Source organism: Ictidomys tridecemlineatus, chromosome 7 (assembly GCF_052094955.1).
Source record: "Ictidomys tridecemlineatus isolate mIctTri1 chromosome 7, mIctTri1.hap1, whole genome shotgun sequence".
Taxonomy (NCBI): domain Eukaryota; kingdom Metazoa; phylum Chordata; class Mammalia; order Rodentia; family Sciuridae; genus Ictidomys; species Ictidomys tridecemlineatus.
In genome coordinates this window covers 165,872,415-165,890,828 of record NC_135483.1, presented here as the reverse complement: position 1 = coordinate 165,890,828, position 18,414 = coordinate 165,872,415, and the positions used below count along the sequence as shown (strand labels likewise).

The following is an 18,414-nucleotide window of genomic DNA, read 5'->3' as shown; positions in this document are numbered from 1 at the left end:
ATATAAAAACATTCCCATTACTTCTTTTTAAAATTTGCAATCATGCAGACTGTGTTTCCTGCATGATTTATTACATTAGAATCCAATCACCTTAAGATATATAGAATTCCACCACCACATGTCAACTATTTCAAAATTAAATGTCTCACTTACAATTTTTTTTTGACAGAATTCACTGCATGAAATAATAAACACCATTTGGAGTTTCCATTTAAATGACAAATAGAACATGGGTTTGATGTTAAATTTGAGAAAATTGTTAAAATCTTTATCTAGAAGTGGTTTCTGAGATCTAAATTTCAGAGCACTTGAAATCATTTGTAAACATAGACAATTGAAACTATACCAAACTTAAAAACTTCCTTGCATCAATGAAAACAGTTGACAGAGTGAAAAAGTAACCTATGGAATTTGAGAGAATATTTGTAAATCAAGTATCTGATAATGGGTTAATATCCATATTATGTAAGGAATTCCTACAACTCAACAACAAAATATCAAATAACTCAGGAAACCAAGAAAATATACAATTGCTTATAAGCATATGAAAAGGTGCTCAATATCACTAATCATATGAGAAAGGCCAATCAGAACACAGTGAGTTATCAGCTTACACTCATTAGATTAGTCACTATCAAAAGAAAGAAAAAGTGTTAGTAGGGATATGGAGAAATTTGAACCCTTATGCACATTGATAGGAACATAAAATTATGTAGTTGACGCAGTTGCTATGGAAAACAGTATGGAGGATCCTCAAAAAACTATTATTACCATATGATCCTATAATCTCTTTTAGGTATACATTCAAAAGAATTCAAAGTAGGATATTGAAGAAATAAGTGAGCACCCATGTTCACTATAGCATTGTTCATAATACTCAAGATGTAGAAGCAATCCAAATGTTCTTGGACAGGTACATACATGGAGTGGAATATCAAGTAACCTTAAAAGGGAAGCAATTCTCTTTCATGCTATAGCATGTTTAAAGTTTGAGATCATTGTACTATGTTTAAAGTTTGAGATCATTGTACTAAGTGAAATAAGCCATTCACAGAAGGACAAACACTGCATGATTCCCCTTATCTGAAGTATCTAAAGTACCCAAAGCCATAGAAATCAAAAGTAGAAAGGTGTTTGCCAAGGACTGAGGAAAGTAATGCTTATTAATTATAGAGTTTCTGTTTTACAAGATGCAAAATTCCAGATATCTGCTACACAGTAATGTGAAAATACTTAACACTACTGAGCTGTATACTAAAATCATGGTTAATATGGTAAATTTACTATTATGTTCTTTTAATCACAATAAAAAAAGAAAACACTCTCTCAATTGTAGGAAATACTCATTGTCTATAATTCCTTAAAGTCTAAACTTTGACATCTTCATTTTTATTATTTTAGATCAACTAATGTTAATTTCAGTGATTCACTGCATTTATTCTCAAGCATAAGTGTACAGTTTCATACACAAAAACAAATTAGAAATTTCCTGCAATTGTCACCTTCCTTATGCATTTATAGTCCTTTTGTTCTCCCAGTCTACAAAAAAATCTTTTATTCTTTAAAGAGAGATAAGAAATCCATTTGTCAGCCCACATGTGTTTCTTAAAATTAGTTTCCCTAATTAGGGATAGGCTGTGTCACTATATAGTATGCTGATTTTAAGTCCTTTGGGGATAAACCTAGGAGTGGGATGACAAGGTCAAATGGTAGTTCCATCCAAGTTTTCTGAGGAATCTCCATACTGCTTTCCAGAGTGGTTGCACCAATTTGCAGACCCACCAGCAATGTATGAGTGTGCATTTTCCCACACATTCTTACAACAATTATTGTTACTTGTATTCCTGATAATTGCCACTCTGACTGGAATGAGAAAGAATCTCAGTGTAATTTTCCTTTGCATTTCTCTAATTGCTAGTAATGAACATTTTTCGTATATTTGTTGACCATTTGTATTTCTTTTTCTGTGAAGTACCTATTTAGTTCCTCTGACCACTTATTGATTGGATTATTTGGGTTTTTGGTGTTAAGTGTTTTGAGTTCTCTATATATCCTGGAGATTATTACTTTATCTGAGGTGCATGTGGTATAAATTTTTTCCCATTCCATACGCTTTCCACATTATTGTTTCCTTTGCTGTGAAGAAGCTTTTTAGTTTGAATCCATCCCATTTATTGATTATTAATTTTACTTCTTGTGCATTATAAATATGGTTGAGGAAGTTGGTTCCTATGCCAACATGATGTACACTTGGGCCTACTTTTTCTTCTAGAAGGCACAGGGTTTCTGGTCTCATACCAAGGCCCTTCATCTACTTTGAGTTGAGTTTTGTGCACCGTGAAAGATAGGGGTTTAATTTCATTTTGTTACATATGTTTTTCCAGTTTTCCCAGCACCATTTGTTGAAGAGGCTATCTTTTTTCCAATTATGTTTTTGATGCCTTTGTCTAGTATGAGATAACTATATTAATGTGGATTTGTCTCTGTGTCTTCTATTCTGTTAATTGGTCCTCTTGCCTGTTTTGGTGAATACCATGCCATTTTTGTTACTACATCTATGTAGTATAATCAAACATCTGGTATTGTGATGCTTCCTGCTTCACTTTTCTTACTAAGGATTGCTTTGGCTATTCTTGGCCTCTTATTTTTCCAAATGAATTTCATGACTGCTCTTTCTATTTCTGTGAAGAATGCCATTGGAACCTTAATAGGAATTGCATTAAATCTGTATAGCAGTTTTGGTAGTATGGCCATTTTGACAATATTAATTCTGCCTATCTAAGAAGATGGGAGATCATTTCCATCTTCTAATGTCTTCTTCAATTTATTTCTGTAGTTTTCATTAATAGAGGTCTTTCATCTCTTTTGTTAGATTGATTCCCAAGTATTATTTTTTTGAGGCTATTGTGAATGAGATAGTTTTCTTAATTTCTCTTTCAGTTGATTCATCACTGATGTATAGGAACACAATTGATTTATAGGTATTAATTTTATATCCTACTACTTTGCTGAATTTATTTATGAGTTCTAGAAGTTTTTTAGTTCTGTAGCTTCATTATTTAGTTTTTGTTTGGAGGATCTATCTAGTGGTGAGAGAGGTATTAAAGTCACCCAGTATTTTTGTGTTGTGGTCCTTTGGATTCTTGAAATTGAGAAGGGTTTATTTGATGTATGTTTATTTGATGTATGCTCCATTGTTTGGGGCATAAATATTTACAATTTTTATGTCTTATTGCTGTATAATTCCCTTAAGTAGTATAAAGTGCCCTTTTGATTAACTTTGGCTGGCTTGAAAAGCCAATATTAAGTCCTATGACTGCTGCCTTCAAAATACATCAAGTATACAGTCACTTTTCATTATAACTCCCACTATCACTATAGTACCAGCCACCATCATCTTTCTCCAAACAGTGGACTCTTGTTCTCTGTGACAGACTACTAGTTGTCTTCTGAGAATATATTCTTTCAAGAACCCCAAAAGCTTACATGGGGCAGAAATGTCCACAGCTAAAAAGGATATTCTGGCCACTTGCAAACAGGAGAGGACACATGACAAAATTATGGCCAACTAGATATTATTGGGAGCTGCTGGGAGAAGGCTCAGAGAGAATATCAGAGACAGACTAAGCTGACAAGAATACACTTCCTTCTTCCTGCTTGGAAAACACTGGGATGCCTAGAATTAGGGAGTCTTTTGGCAAGTAACAAGAACATGCTGAGGATCACTGTCCAAAAAGGGAACCTGGGTCCCTTGATGACATCCTGAAACCACTGCATCACTGTTTACACCACTGTTTATAAGTTTTTGTTACTCAGAACTCAACATGGTTCTTAACTGATCTAACAATTTTCACACATACTGAATTTATTCTCCCACAGTAAAATGAAGCTATAAATCACTAATCCAAAAAAACTGAAAAATTCACAAATATGTGGCAATTAAATAATTCCTTTAAAATATTGTTATTATTTTAGTTGTAGATGGACACAATACCTTTATTTTATTTATTTAATCTTATGTGGTGCTGAGAATGGAACCCAGGGCCTCACACATGCTAGGCAAGTGTTCCATCACTGAGCTACAATCACAGCCCGACAATTAAATAATTCTTAAACAATCAGTGGGTTATGGGAGAAATTACAAACCCATTACAACAAAAGAAGCACAGGAAAAGAGAACAATGATGAAGGGCCCAAAGTGATCCTTCTGTTCTAAATGCAACTATTTCATTAAAAATTGAAAACTGCCCTATGATCTGACTTTCTTTGTATATACTGACTTTGAATTTTTACTTCACCTGATTTCTGATGTTTAAAGTTGTAGTTTTCCTGATTTTTTCCATTAAATCAATTCCATATTTTCTGAATTTTCTCAAACTTTCTGGATCCTGAAGTCTCACCTACTGATTTCCAGTATTACCATAGGTTCTTTCCTTTTGAAATAATGCTTTCGGTTAAGGTCCTGAAGCCTTGGAAAGTGGGAGAATGGACACACGTGTGCAGTCCACTATGCTGCAGCTCCTATGTGGGTTTGTTTTGCTTTTTCTGGCTTCCTAATATGAATGCCTATAGCATTTCCTCTCACTATAGTTTTACTGAAGCTTTGCATTTACAGAAGTATCAGATGACCATCCAATTAATAATAGAAAGTTAAACAGAGTAAAAGTAGGGGAGAAACTCTTCCCTCCTCCAGAGTTACTCCCTTGAGAAAATGATGTTAGTATTTCAAATCCATTTACACATTTTCCCATGTTTATGTTAGGGGGTAATTCTTTTTTTTTTTTTTTAAATGAAATCTTATTTTTCTACTTCATTTTCATAGATGTTTCATTTATTTTCATTTTTTAGTAAATTCAATTAAAACAAATTTTTCAGTGTTAGAAGTTAAACTGTTTTTAAGAGAGATTTTTGGAAATTTAAACAAAAACATTATAAGCAAAATAACAGGTATAGAAGTACAAGATGTATTTCGGGAATTTAGAATTAGACACACTTGGCTGGAGGAGAGGGACTGTTGGGGAATGCTGAGGAGCTTGAAGAGGTGGAGTCTGTGTGAGAAGGCAACAAATAGCAGTATAAGTGGGAAACCACTGAAGATGTGAGTGTAAGGTCATGATGTTAACTGCTTACAGTAGAAATCTTAAAATAATCCAAAAGTATTTCTAATGAAAACATCACTCACTGAATGATTTTGTTGACCAGGTATGTAATAAATCTTCCACAGACTAAAGGAGATAATATATAGGATGGTGGTTTGAACTGTCAAGTGTTCTACAATGATGTCAAGTTTTCTTTGGCTACGTTGACAATGTAGAGGTACATTAGGATGCTTCTAAGGCCACCCAGACTCCCTCAATGCTGTTTTGATTGTGTGGTGGAAGAAGTACCTGGTGATGACTTAGGACTCACAATCTAGGCTACTAATCATCTGGGTATCTTGGGGAAAAGAACTTCAACTTTCTATTCTTGTGTAAAATAAGGATTAAGACTAGATTATCTCTAAAGTGGCTTTATCTCTATCAATGGTTCTATGATTCTAGAATAGTTCTTACATACCTTGCTTAAGCACCAATTATTTCTTTAGGCACTTTATAGTATTCATGTAATAATGCCAAGATGAGAATCATCAGGAAATGTTATGTCAGTATACTTTCCTTCCCTCCCTCCCTCCCTCCTTCCCTCCCTCCCTCCCTCCCTCCCTCCCTCCCTCTCTCCCTCCCTCCCTCCCTTCCTCCCTCCTTCCATTCATTCCTTCCTTCCTTTCTCACAGTTCTGGGAATTGAATCCAGGGCTTGAGCATGCTAGGCAAGCACTCTACCACTAAGCTACATCTCCAGTTTTAGAAGATTTTCACAACCTTTTAAAAATCACATGACATTTGTTCTGACAGTTCTATTTTATTTTTACTTTTCTTTCTGCTTAAAGTGGCTGTGCATTATTTTGATTTTACAAAATTATAATACTAAGGAAGCTAGTAGTACATATACATTTATTTGAAAAAGTTTGAAACAGCAGTTATAAGAAAAATACTTTTTTAGGTTCAAAAACTATTTTATATCTTTAATGACTATTGGAGGGCTGGGGATGTGGCTCAAGTGGTAGCACGCTCGCCTGGCATGTGTGCGGCCCGGGTTCGATTCTCAGCACCACATACAAACAAAGATGTTGTGTCCGCCAAATACTAAAAAATAAATATTAAAAAATTTCTCTCTCTCTCAAAAAAATGACTATTGCAAGAATAAAATGACCTTAACAAATATCCTTTTATTACAAGTAGTTTAAATTAAAACTTCTTCTTTTATAAGGTGGCTTTTTCATCAAAAGAATACTTTCCATCACATTTCAGACCAGAATATATAGAATTGAAACCAAAATATCAGGTGAGTCCTGAGTTATCCTATCTCAATATCAAGTATAGTTAATTATTGGGCTTCTCCAATACTTAATTGATACATATATACTTATTCATACATGTATACAATATAGATGTAGAAGTACAAGGTGTATTTCAGGAATTTAGAATTAGACACACTTATATGTGATTTAAAGATTCCAAAACCATGCTACTCATTAGAAACACCTGTCTTTAAAAGTATTTAATCACAGGTCTCATCTGACTTAATGAATCTCCATCTGGAAATGGAAACTGGGAACCTGCATTTTTCAAGAAACTTCAGGGGATTCTTAGTGTGACCCACTAGCATTTCTTACTCTGTATCCACCAGCATTTGTAAACCATTATAATATTTACATCCATTAAAATAACCTTGAACTACTAAGTTAAAATAAAACAAATATTAGGCTGATTATTTCAGAATTTGCATTTTTTAATTGTATAATGTAGAAGTTGTATGAAAAGAATTTGAATGAAAAACTTCATTTTGAAGACTTTCAGTGATAGAATAGCTTGATCTCAAAACTACAAATTGCTTATTTTTTACACTGAAATTTCACTTTTAGCCCAAGTTTTTGTATGCTGTTCTCTTTTAACCATTTCTAAAGCAAATACATTATGCATCAAAAAGCAAGAATCCACTGTGACATATTGAGGATTGGGTTTCATCAGTTTTGAAACTCACTGACTTAAGGAGATGATATTTGTCCCCAAGAAAGTCTTTAAATGATGTTATGATACTTTTCATAGGCTGTCTACTATTTGCTTGCATTCTTAAAAAATTTCCTACATTGCTGATAAACACTTATATGGCTAAGACTTAAATCCTGATATTAGCCACTGTTTTACTATCTAAGCAAACACAGCTAACACTGGAAATTCAGTCAGTAAGAAGCTTTTTGTGGGTGACTATTCTAGGTGCAAAAGCATTTAGACACAAGGTAGTGTCAAAATTAGGAATTTGATATTTTTGCTTTAAAAGCTTTTTTTTAATTCAAGTTTTAAAATAGTTTGTAGAAGGTAGGAGGATGAATAGATAAATTGACATTATTCAAAGAAAATTTACTAGAAATTTTATTATGAATTCAAAGTAAATGCTACAGAATTTCTTATTTATATTGCAATTTCAGAAATTCAACAAAGGCGGTTTTGATCCTTTTCTAAGGAACATAAACAAGATGTCGGTCAGGAAAAGGAAAGACCAAGATATATACCAGTTTAGAAATGTTTTAAGTCAGGAGGTTATAGAGCATGAAGACCAAGATCCTCCTTACCCAACACGTTCAAAACCTGGAGGATATAGCAGTGTATCCTGGGCCCATGATCCTGATACCATCCCAAAAAAGAATAAGTCAGCTTATGATCCTACTATCAATGCAATGAAAACTTTGGACCCTAAGAGTAAGCCAGCCCATGATCCTGCTATCAATACAATGAAGACTTTAGACCCTAATAATAAGTTAAAAGAAAAACTACCAAGTTTAACTTTACCAAGCTTAAGAGAACCACCAATGACTGGAAACATAAATACCTTTTGCCTCTCAAAGTCATTAAATTTTACCCCTCATATAGAAAATTTAAAACAATCAATAGTGCTCAAGTCAATTTTAAGTAAAAATCTGCAAGATCTTTCAGATAAGTTATTTTCTAAACCAGAAGTTTGTCTGAACACTGAAGCAATGAAGAAAAGTAGTTCCTCACATCTATGCATTCAGGACAAACCAGTCAGTGATTTGGAAATAAAAGCATTGGAACCAATTCAAGATTTAAACTGCCAGCTTTCAGAAAAAGACATTTCAAAGTCAAAGTCTCTTTTAAATCAAGTAATTAAAAACATCACCTCAGATTTACTTTCAGAAGGTAAACCAGGAAAATCTCCAGATGTAGAAGACGTTGTCTCGGAGGCTGATGGAATCGATTTTTCAATGAAAAAAAAGAGTTGTTTCAAAAAGAAACATATAACAAGTGAAGTGTCTAGCCCTATGCTGGGTTTCAGTGGAAGTATACACGACTATATTATAAAGCAAATATTCACTGCACCTATCTTTTCACTGTTGGAAAAAAGCATGAAAGAACTGAGTGAGACACAGATGAACCTGCAGGATCAGTTATTCAAATCTTGGGAGACAAAATTGTCTTCCAATATTCTAGTTAACTATGGAGATAAGGATGATGAAATAAAATTGCCACAGCCCAAATCTGTGATAAGCGAGATAATACAAGCATTTCCTATAGATACACTTTTAGAATCTGGGATAATCAAAGTGATGGAACTAGATAAAGAACAACAGATGGGTGCTTTGGTAGATACAGAGAAATCCTCTTCTGAAGAAACCCTCAGGGATACCACAGAAGATGATTCAGAAATCAAATGCAAAACACAATTTCTTTCAAGACCCAGTGTTCCCAAAGAAGGCACTTCTTCTATACGTAGAGTTGAATTTGTAGAAGACAGACAAAACATGTTCCTACATGATTCAGAATATCATTCAACACCAGACATAAAAACAGATTTGTCACGTCAGGGGCTTGATGGAGAAGAAAGTGACCTAATGTTTGATTTAGAAAGTTTCAGTAACTTGCTAACAGATAACCTTCATGAGTCTGATCCACCAATGTTACAATCCTTTTTAAAAAACGTATTTAATGCTTTTTTCAAATATAATCAGCCTGAAAGAAGACAACAACCAGAAAAGGAATTAGAAAATCTAATTCAACATTCTTTTCCAACTTACATAGAACACGCTGAAGAAATTCAAGGGGATTCAGATAAAGCAGACAGATTAGACAGAAAAGCTGTTTTGAGTCCAAAGCTACGTGTGTTTCTAGAAGAACTCTCAGAGTCAGAAATTAAAAATTTAAAATCTGAATTGAGTAAACATATACAGCATTATCTTGTAGAAAGACTTTCAGAATCGGGACATATCACCAAGGAGGATTTACCAAAAATCTACCAAAATCTCTATCTGATGAATGAGAAAGAACTGAAAGAACAAAATGCTTTTCCAGGGAAATATTCAGAAACTGTTAAAGAAATCATGTCTTTTGTAAATAAATTTAATCATCAATTCATAGATAAACATTTAGAAATAAAGCTAAGATCTTTTTTAAATGAAATTCTCCAAAACTATTTCCTTACAAACTTTGCAGAGAGCAGTTTATTTAATGAGACAGAATCCATGACTATCCACTCAAACATGACTTCTCTAAGAACCCAAAGTGCCTCATTATCTCCTCATGATATTTCAAGGGGGAGTTTTGGTAGAAGGCTTGAAATAAACATGAAATATCCTTTAAATCAACCTCTACAAAGCCTACTTAAAGCTTTATCAGAAAATGACTTCTTAAATTTAAAAGATGATTTAAGCAAACAGCTCCAGAGACTTTTTATAGAAAAGCTTTCAAAATTAGGACTAATGACAGAGAGGCAATTAGAGGGGGTCAACGAGCATGTAAGCTTAAGTGATTCTGATTCAATACCATTAAAATATATAAAAACAGATTTACCTTTCCGAGATGAAAATTACTTTGTGGGGGAGCATTCAGAAAAGCAAAGTAAATATTCAAAACTTGGTCAAAACACTTTACCAAAGGTTTCTGAGGATAAACGTATCAGGCCGGAATTGGTCAGAACTGAAGAAAAGGACTATTCTTCTTTGAAAAATTTAAAAGAGAATCCATCAACAATTAGGGAACAGAAAAATTATTTCCCTGGAGAAGGAATTAAAGCAATAAGTTTAATAAAAGTACAGCCTTCCAACAAAAATATCCAGGCTGTTCCATTAAATAAGTCATCAGACAGAGCTACAGATATATTGTTTAAGAAATACAAGAAAGAACATGATTTCCTGCAATTTCCTCGAGCAGAAAATTGTATTTATACAACAGAGATTCAAGACCCATACAGTTGGGAGGGTAAATCAAAAATAGTTTCATCAAAAGTTTGCTGTGAAAGGACATTGAAATTGAAGCCCTTTGATAGAAAGGAGAACATTAACATTTGCAAATTTACTGCTCAGGAAAAAACAGAAACAGTATTGCCATCGTATTCAAAAATTCCTAGTTGCAAAATGCCAAGGGAAGAGGAAGAATATTTAAATAGATTCGCCTCCCCTTTCTGGCAGAATAACTCTTTATCTCACTTCAATTTAGAGGCTGAAGAACAATCGAAGTTAGACCTGTACTGTCAGAGATTGAAAGGAAACAATAACAACAATAAAAAACATTTAGTAACTGTCACACAAAATGAAAGAGAAATTCAAAATCTTTCTATAAGCCCAAATGAAATTTGCAATGAAAAATATTCCAAGGTCCCCAAACCACAATCCTTTAAATATAAAGAAAATAAGAAAAATTCAAAACCATCCTTTTTCCCAGAAGTATTAAAGAGAGAAAACATAAAACCCAAGGTTCGAAAAGAAAAAGATCATGCCACCAAACCAAAAAAGTCACTTAACAAGGTAGTTAGGATCCTACCAACCACGCTGCCTACTACAAGAAGTCATTTAAGGAAATCTGCACCAAGGACTTTGCTTCACTGGACTGCACGGAAGACTATACACGTAATAATGTTTTCCCTGTCTTCTACTTCTCTTATTTGTCAAAGTTCTATCAATAACTTCCCTTAAGCCTGAATGCAAGTGTGGGTATAAATTTAATTGCCCCAGGAGATACAGACCTCCAAGCTTAAAAATTCTTCTGGAATTCAAATTATCACCTTGCCTCATTGATAGTCTAACCACAAAATCAGGGGGGACTATTAATATGTCTAATACCTTTTTATGAACTAGATAAAGGGCAGCCTCTCTGGAACAGGATTTAGAAAAAGATGTCCTTTCTTCTGGGCGGACCCTCCATCTGGCATAGCCTAGAACCTCTAGGAACCTGCTGCATATTTGCATGGATCAAAATTAGCCAGGGACCTTTGTGCAACAGCCTGCACAACCTTTAGTAGTGGTGGAATACTGTAGAAACATAATTCAGATTTTCTTTTCTGAGAGATTTAACTATAAATGTTTAAGGCTTTTTTCAGATAGCTGAATTTATCTGTAAATAAATGTGATACTCCTATGTGCTAGTTATTCTGCTAAGAACTAGGGATATGCAGAATTTACAATCTGTGGATAATGAATTGAAAATTTTTAACTTCTTTTTTCTTCTTTTACCACCACTCCTCTGCTATATCATATGCTGAGATCTTGAGAATTCAAGTCTATTCTTAGCATTAACATAAAATAATTAGGAAGGTGAATCTGTTACTAGACTGTACAAATGGTTCTAAAGCACTTAAAATTTAGGAATAGAAGGTACTTATTTTAATTTTCGGAACCAATACTTGTCTCAGTATGTATTACAGGCATAACTCATAAATTTAAAAACTCATAAGATCAACAGTTGATCTCAAATTGATATTTTGATGTGCAAGATCCTGCCTCTGAATGAGAAAGTAAATATAATTTCAAAATATTTGCTTTGAATCTGTTTTCCACAGTAAATAAAGCAGGTTGTTAGCTTTACAGTGGCGGGGCAAAAATTATATACCTATATATTATATACTATATATTATATAGCTAAATATTCTATTAGCTATATAGTGGCAGGGTAAATATTCTTATCACTTGTACTCTTAAGTTTGGATTTTTTTCTTTTCTATCTAAATTCAGTCATTTAATATTGAACAAGCAAATGTTGGGGGGTGTGCATATGAAGAAAAGGAAGTTGAAGATAGGCTCATAGTTTTTGGCGAAAAAAAAATTTCTGAAGTTCCTTTAGACAAATGGAATCTTTAATACAACTTCTTCAAATGAAAAAAAAAAACTGCATTTATGTCAAACACTGTAAGGTCATCTTACAACTCTTTACTTAACAGCAGACTAGGGAGTTAGGATTCTCATTCTTGTTATTTCCCTCTGTTAAGCCAAGTGTTTCTTAACTTTAGAATTGAGTGATAAGAGGCAGTTGTCAGATGATCAGAAAGGTACTCATTTTATTTTCTAAACCCTAGGAATCTTCAAAAGCCTCTAATCAGAAGCAAGATAAGTTGAGCCATAGGAGCTCTCAGAAAAGGAAGCAGTGGTGTGGGTCTCCAAGGCCTTCCACTGATCCTTGTAGTTAGTGATCAGCTGTGGAGCCAGTTAAGCACTACTCACTAACATAGCAGAAACTCTTAAAATTTGAGCTTGCCTTACTATTCCAGGAAGGTAAGAGGAAGGAGGAAGTTCTCCCTGCCTTCTCCAAACCCAGGCACAGAGGTAAAGTAGATGGAATTGGCCTTCCTCTTCATACCTTCTTTTTTCTAGATCTTTTTCTGGCTGTCTTAATTCTTAACAGTTCCTCCCAACCTTCCTGACCGCTCAATTTTATCAGTGCACTCTCCCCATGTCTCCAATCAAAGCAGTCCATTTCTTTGCTGTGGCTCTCTCTGCGAGGTGTCGAGGAATGGACTGCTCAAACTGCTGAGAGAACTAGTTTATACTAAAACTACCCAAAGAGGTACTTATAGATTATTATGTTTTTAACTATAAAATATTTGTTATAGAAAATTTGAAAAAAGAGAATTAACATTTTTCTTTTCTTATTTCAGTGTATATCCTTCCAGTTACTTTCTCGAATGTTATACTTGTTTTATTCTCAGAATGTAAATTGTAATTTTTATTTGAAATTTTTTATTTTAATGTAAACATTACAACCACATTCTTGCATGCTATCTGTGCTCTCTTTCTCTAAATACACACACACACACACACACACACACGTATAAAGGCTAAAGATTTATTAAAGTAACCTTTAGAGAATGAAAGGTCAAAGTTTGGATGATGTAAAAAGCTAAATATAAAAGTTAATCATTTATATTTGGGGTTAGGGCAACAGAAGTTTTGTTGGAAAAAGAATTACAACGTAGCTGGCCAATTTTGCCTAAGAATCTGACCCCTGAGTATAGCTCCCTTAGGCTTTTCTAGTTTCCAGATTCATCTCTTCCATCCCTTTTGAAATACAATATTTTTTGGAACAGTAAGATTTTTAAAAAGCCTGGTTTCTAAGGTAGCATCTAAGGGAAATCATTGAGTGTAGAGTCTGAATCTGGGGATGGCCCAGGAAGCATTCGGTGCTTTCATTCTCTTTGTCAATATTACAAACTTTAGTCCTTGTAAATTTCAAGTGTACTTTTTAACTTACCAATTTGATGTTTTATTTTAAAATTTAGGATTGTTCAGATAGATTTGAGGATCTACAAGAGCCCTCAATGCAGCATCTTAATAAAACAAAATCAAGAGTAAGACTTTTAGCAAAGAGCCCAGATGATAGCCATATTCAGGCAAAACAAGCTGCAAGACCTTGTACTGCTCCAGAGCCTAACAAACGACGAGAATACTACACTGGAAAATTCACAAGTCCTCGAGTGGTTTCATCAGGATTAGCTAATACAAATGATACAACCCCAGATTACGAAATACATAAAATGCGATCAAAAAAAAGATTAAAAGAGGATATTGAAAAATGTTCGCTCATTTGTGATATTATCCAAATGTTAAAAAGTTCAGAATGATATGTGAGGCCAACAGTCAGAATTATCACTTCTCCATTAACAAAATGGTTTGGAACTCTGTTCTTGTGTGTGATAGAAGTTAGCAACCAAATTCCATCTTGTTAGAACCATTTTGTTACAATTAAAATGAAAAATAAACACATTTGATGTAAACGTGTTTTTGTTTATAAGCCTTAGGGAACCAACCCAGAAGTATATATCTAGTTGATATTCACTAGAAAACTTGTTTCCCAGCTTTCCCCCTTTTTCACAAATATAAAAATATCACTCCATATTTCTTTGACTTCTCCCAACCTTTGTGACACTCTAAATTATCAATGTCCACCCAGTTTTCAGATTCTCTTTTTGTAGTGATCTATGTTTAGTCTTTTTTGTTATGAACAAATTTTACACATCAGCTCTAGTTATATTCCCTAGACGAAGCAGTTCTCCGAGTCTGTAGAACTTCTGCTAATTTAACATCATCTAATAATTGCTTCCCCCCACTTCCAGTGCTGGGGATCAAACCCAAGGCCTTGTGCTCTACCACTGAACTACACCCCCAGCCTTGGTAATATATCTTTTTACACTATAAATAAGGATAATAAAAGCTTTTAATGCTAATTCCTGAGGCATCTCCACCTAGAGTGACTTTAACTTTCTAAATTGAAAACTCTTGAGTCTTTTTAATTGCACCAAAATTAGGAAATGGAACAACAACATATAATCTAAAATCAAAGGATTTAAATCAGAGATCAAAGCAGTCCATTTCTTTGCTGTGGCTCTCTCTGCGAGGTGTCGAGGAATGGACTGCTCAAACTGCTGAGAGAACTAGTTTATACTAAAACTAGAGAATTGGTTCTATTTCTATAAAGTATAGTCTTTACTGAACTCTACTTTTGAAAAAAACAAAAATGTCAATTTACAGAATTTTTGTCAGTTTTAATCTTTTTACAAGAATTTATAAAGACCTGAAGGTTTAAATAGGATTGCCTAGTGGAAAACATAATTCCTGGTCATTCATTCCATGTTATTAACAGGGCGGTAATTTTTTTTTTAATGGAAACCAAGAATTTCCTACAATCCTCAAAGTTGTCAGTACAGATAATTTGACTTAGGATTTTTTACCTTTATGATAGTGTGAAACTGATATGCATTCAATAGAAACCATATTTTGAATTTGGAATTTTGATGTTTTCCTGGGTTAGTGGTACACACACCGTCCTCACATGCTGGTAGGCAGAAGCAGTGAGCCATCACTCCTAGTCAGCTACACAGTCATCAGAGGAAGCTATGAACTCTGCACCGTGGTGTTCGGCTAAGCCCTGAGGTTTTGTAGGTTAGATGTCTTAAATGTGTTTTCCACTTGGAGTTATTTTCAATTTACAATGGATTTATTAGGACAAAACCCTTTAAGACAAGGAGCCATTATACTTGTACCAGTTAGCGTGGAACTGGGAAAACACAACTCCAGAACTTTCGGGTAGAAGGAATACAGGAAATTGGTTTTATGAACAATGGAACTAAGGCTAAGAAAACAAAAGCGTTAGTGAGGGAACCCAGAGATAGCAAGAACTGAAAGTGCTCCCACCTCTGAGCTGAAGGGGAAGCAGGAGAAGGTGAAGTTATCAGAGTCTTAAAGCTGGAAGACAAGATACAGCCATTGCCAGGAAACAGGAATGGGGCACAGGGTGAGAAATACCATGTTTCTTCCCTGGACACCGGAGAAGGAGGGTGCATGGGAAACATAGTTCCTGGTTCAGCAGAGCAAGAAAGAGTGAAGAAATGGATTTGAGAGCTAATAGGCAGTTGATCGATGGTGCTTAAGAGGAAAATCTCTGATCTGGCTTGAAGTAAAGGAGAAATTACTAGATGGAAATCTCAAGTTCCTTTAGCTCATTACAATTTTAATGACAATATTGTGACCCACAAAGAATTAAAAATTTCTTACCATAGAAATCTCTAAAATTGTCAAGTCCTTTTTAAAATTCATACACTTTATTCAAGAAAGAATTTGTTAAATATTTATTAAACATCTATAATACATCAGACATTTTTGCTAAATACTAGGAGTATCCTACTATTTAGAATAAGACTATAGTCTTGAAGAGTCCACAGACTGACTAGTCAGAGACATAAACACAGAAGTCATTAAAATAGATTTGTGTTAAGGAAAGCTCTATAGAAGCTTACAGGTGTTTTAACTCAGACGACTATGCTAGCTTGGGTCCTTCAAAAAGCAGGCATCAAGATAAAGTTAGACATTATGCTACAGTCAAACTAATGGCCCCCAAACCTGTCCGTATCCTAATTCCAGAGGGGATTTTGCAACTATAATTAAGGGTCCTGAGGTGGGAAAATTCTCCTGGATTACTTGGCATAAGGGTCAATCAGAGGTGATGTGGCCACAGAAGTAGAAGTTGAAGTCATGCTGTGTCATGAGGCAAAGGAAATCAGGAAGCCTCTAGTCGATGAAAGGTAAGAGATTCTCCTTTAGAGGCTCCAGAAAGAATAGCCCTGTCAACCCAATTTAAACTTAAGGCCTCCAGAACTTTAAGATAACAAATTGTGTTAAGCAATTAAATCTGTGGTAATTTGTCAGAGCAGCAGTAAGAGACATGAAAAGATTTTTTTGGAGGAGAGTGGGGAACCTTTGAGGAAAAATGAGGAGACTGGGAGATCTGTCAGTCATGGAGTAGGTCTGACCACTGTGAAAGAGGGAAGAACATAGGGTAGACCAGGAAATGTCAGAATGCAGTGTCACTATGTTAATATCAGCACAGCTGACGGAGAGTCGCCTAGCCAAAGGCACTCATCACAAAATGCTTTTGTCTGCTAGGAAAGTTGGTTTAGTCAGCCTTTTCACTGCTGTGACTAAAAGACCAACCAGAATACCTGTAGAGGAGGAAAAGTTTATCTGGGGGCTTATGGTTTCAGAGGTCTCAATTTATAGACAGCAGACTCCTTTCCTTGGGGCTCCAGGTGAGGCAGGATATCATGGCAGAGGGAAGCGACTCAAGTCATGATCAGGAAGCAGAGAGAGAGACCTATACTTGCCAGATACAAATATATACCTGAAAGCCATGCCCCCAATGCTTCACCTCCTCCAGCCACACCCCATTTGCCTTCAGCTACCACTCAATTAATCCCATCGGGAGACTAATTTGATGACTGGTTAAGGACCTCATATTTCTTGTCTGAATCTTCTTTCATTGTCTCACATGTGAGCTTTTGGTGAATACCTTACATCCAAACCATAACAGAAAGGTCTGACTTACTATCCTGGCTTCCAGGAGTAAGGACTGGAGTGAGGAAAGTATAGTAGGAAGAATTATATCATCCCAAAGATGACAACACTGTAAACACCAGAACCTATGAATATGTGAGGTTGTACAACTAAGGGGAATCAAAGTTGCTTATCTCTTGACTATGTGGCAGGGAAATTACCTTGTATTATTTGGCTATGACCAGTATAAATCACTAGGGTGTTTAAAAAGAAAAAATGTCTGGGCATGGTGATGTATTCCTATAATCCCAGCAACTCCGGAGGCTAAGGCAGGAGGATCAAAAGTTCAAAGACAGTCTCAGCAACCTAGTGAGGCCCTAAGCAACTTAATGAAACCCTGTCTCAAAATAAAAAATAAAAGGGTTCAGGATGCGGCTCAGTGGTTAAGTAACCCTGGGTTAAATACCTGGTACAAAAAAAAAAATTTGAATGGGAAGAAAGCTAGCGAAATGACAGTATGAAGACTCTTCTCAATGGGGATGACGGGTGGGGGCGGGAAGGTACACTCATACATGGCTGGTGGGACTGCAAATTGGTGCAACCAATATGGAAAGCAGTATGGAGATTTCTTGGAGAACTGGGAATGGAAACACCATTTGATCCAGCTATCATGCCTTGGTCTATACCCAAAGGACTTAAAAACACCATACTACAGGGATACAACCACATCAAAGTTTATAACAGCACAATTCACAATAGCTAAACTGTGGGATCAATCTAGATGCCCTTCAGTAGATGGATGGATTAAAAAATGTGGCATGTATACACAATGGAATATTACTCAGCATTAAAAGAGAATAAAACCATGGCATTTGCAGGTAAATGGATGGAGTTGGAGAAGATAATGCTAAGTGAAGTTTGCCAATCCCCCAAAACAAATGCCGAATGTTTTCTCTTAAAAAGGCTGACTCATAGTGGGGTAGAGAGGGGGAGCATGGGAGGAACAGATGAACTCTAGATAGGGCAGAGGGGTGGGAGGGGAAAGGAGGGGTCAGGGGGTTAGCAATGATGGTGGAATGTGATGGACTTCATTATCCAAAGTACATGTATGAAGACATGAATTGGTGAACATACTTTATATACAACCAGAGGTATGAAAAATTGTGCTCTATATATGTAATTTATGGGGAAAAAAAGACTCTTCCCAACATTGCTGACTTTGAAGTTGGACAATAAGCTGAGGTGGGCTATAAGCTGAGGAACATGGAT

The 18,414-nt window shown here is 35.2% G+C and overlaps 1 protein-coding gene across 1 annotated transcript in view; it reads left to right on the top strand.

Annotated features, from left to right (window-relative positions):
* Window positions 1–14,080, top strand: part of Catspert (catsper channel auxiliary subunit tau) — a 134,251-nt gene extending 120,171 nt beyond the window's left edge. Inside the window, 4 exon segments of the mRNA XM_078017868.1 lie at window positions 6,306–6,380; window positions 7,498–10,956; window positions 13,599–13,859; window positions 13,862–14,080. Of these exon segments, the coding sequence (XP_077873994.1) occupies window positions 6,306–6,380; window positions 7,498–10,956; window positions 13,599–13,859; window positions 13,862–13,888 (3,822 nt within the window). The 3' untranslated portion in view covers window positions 13,889–14,080.
* Window positions 14,081–18,414: the final 4,334 nt, after the last annotated feature.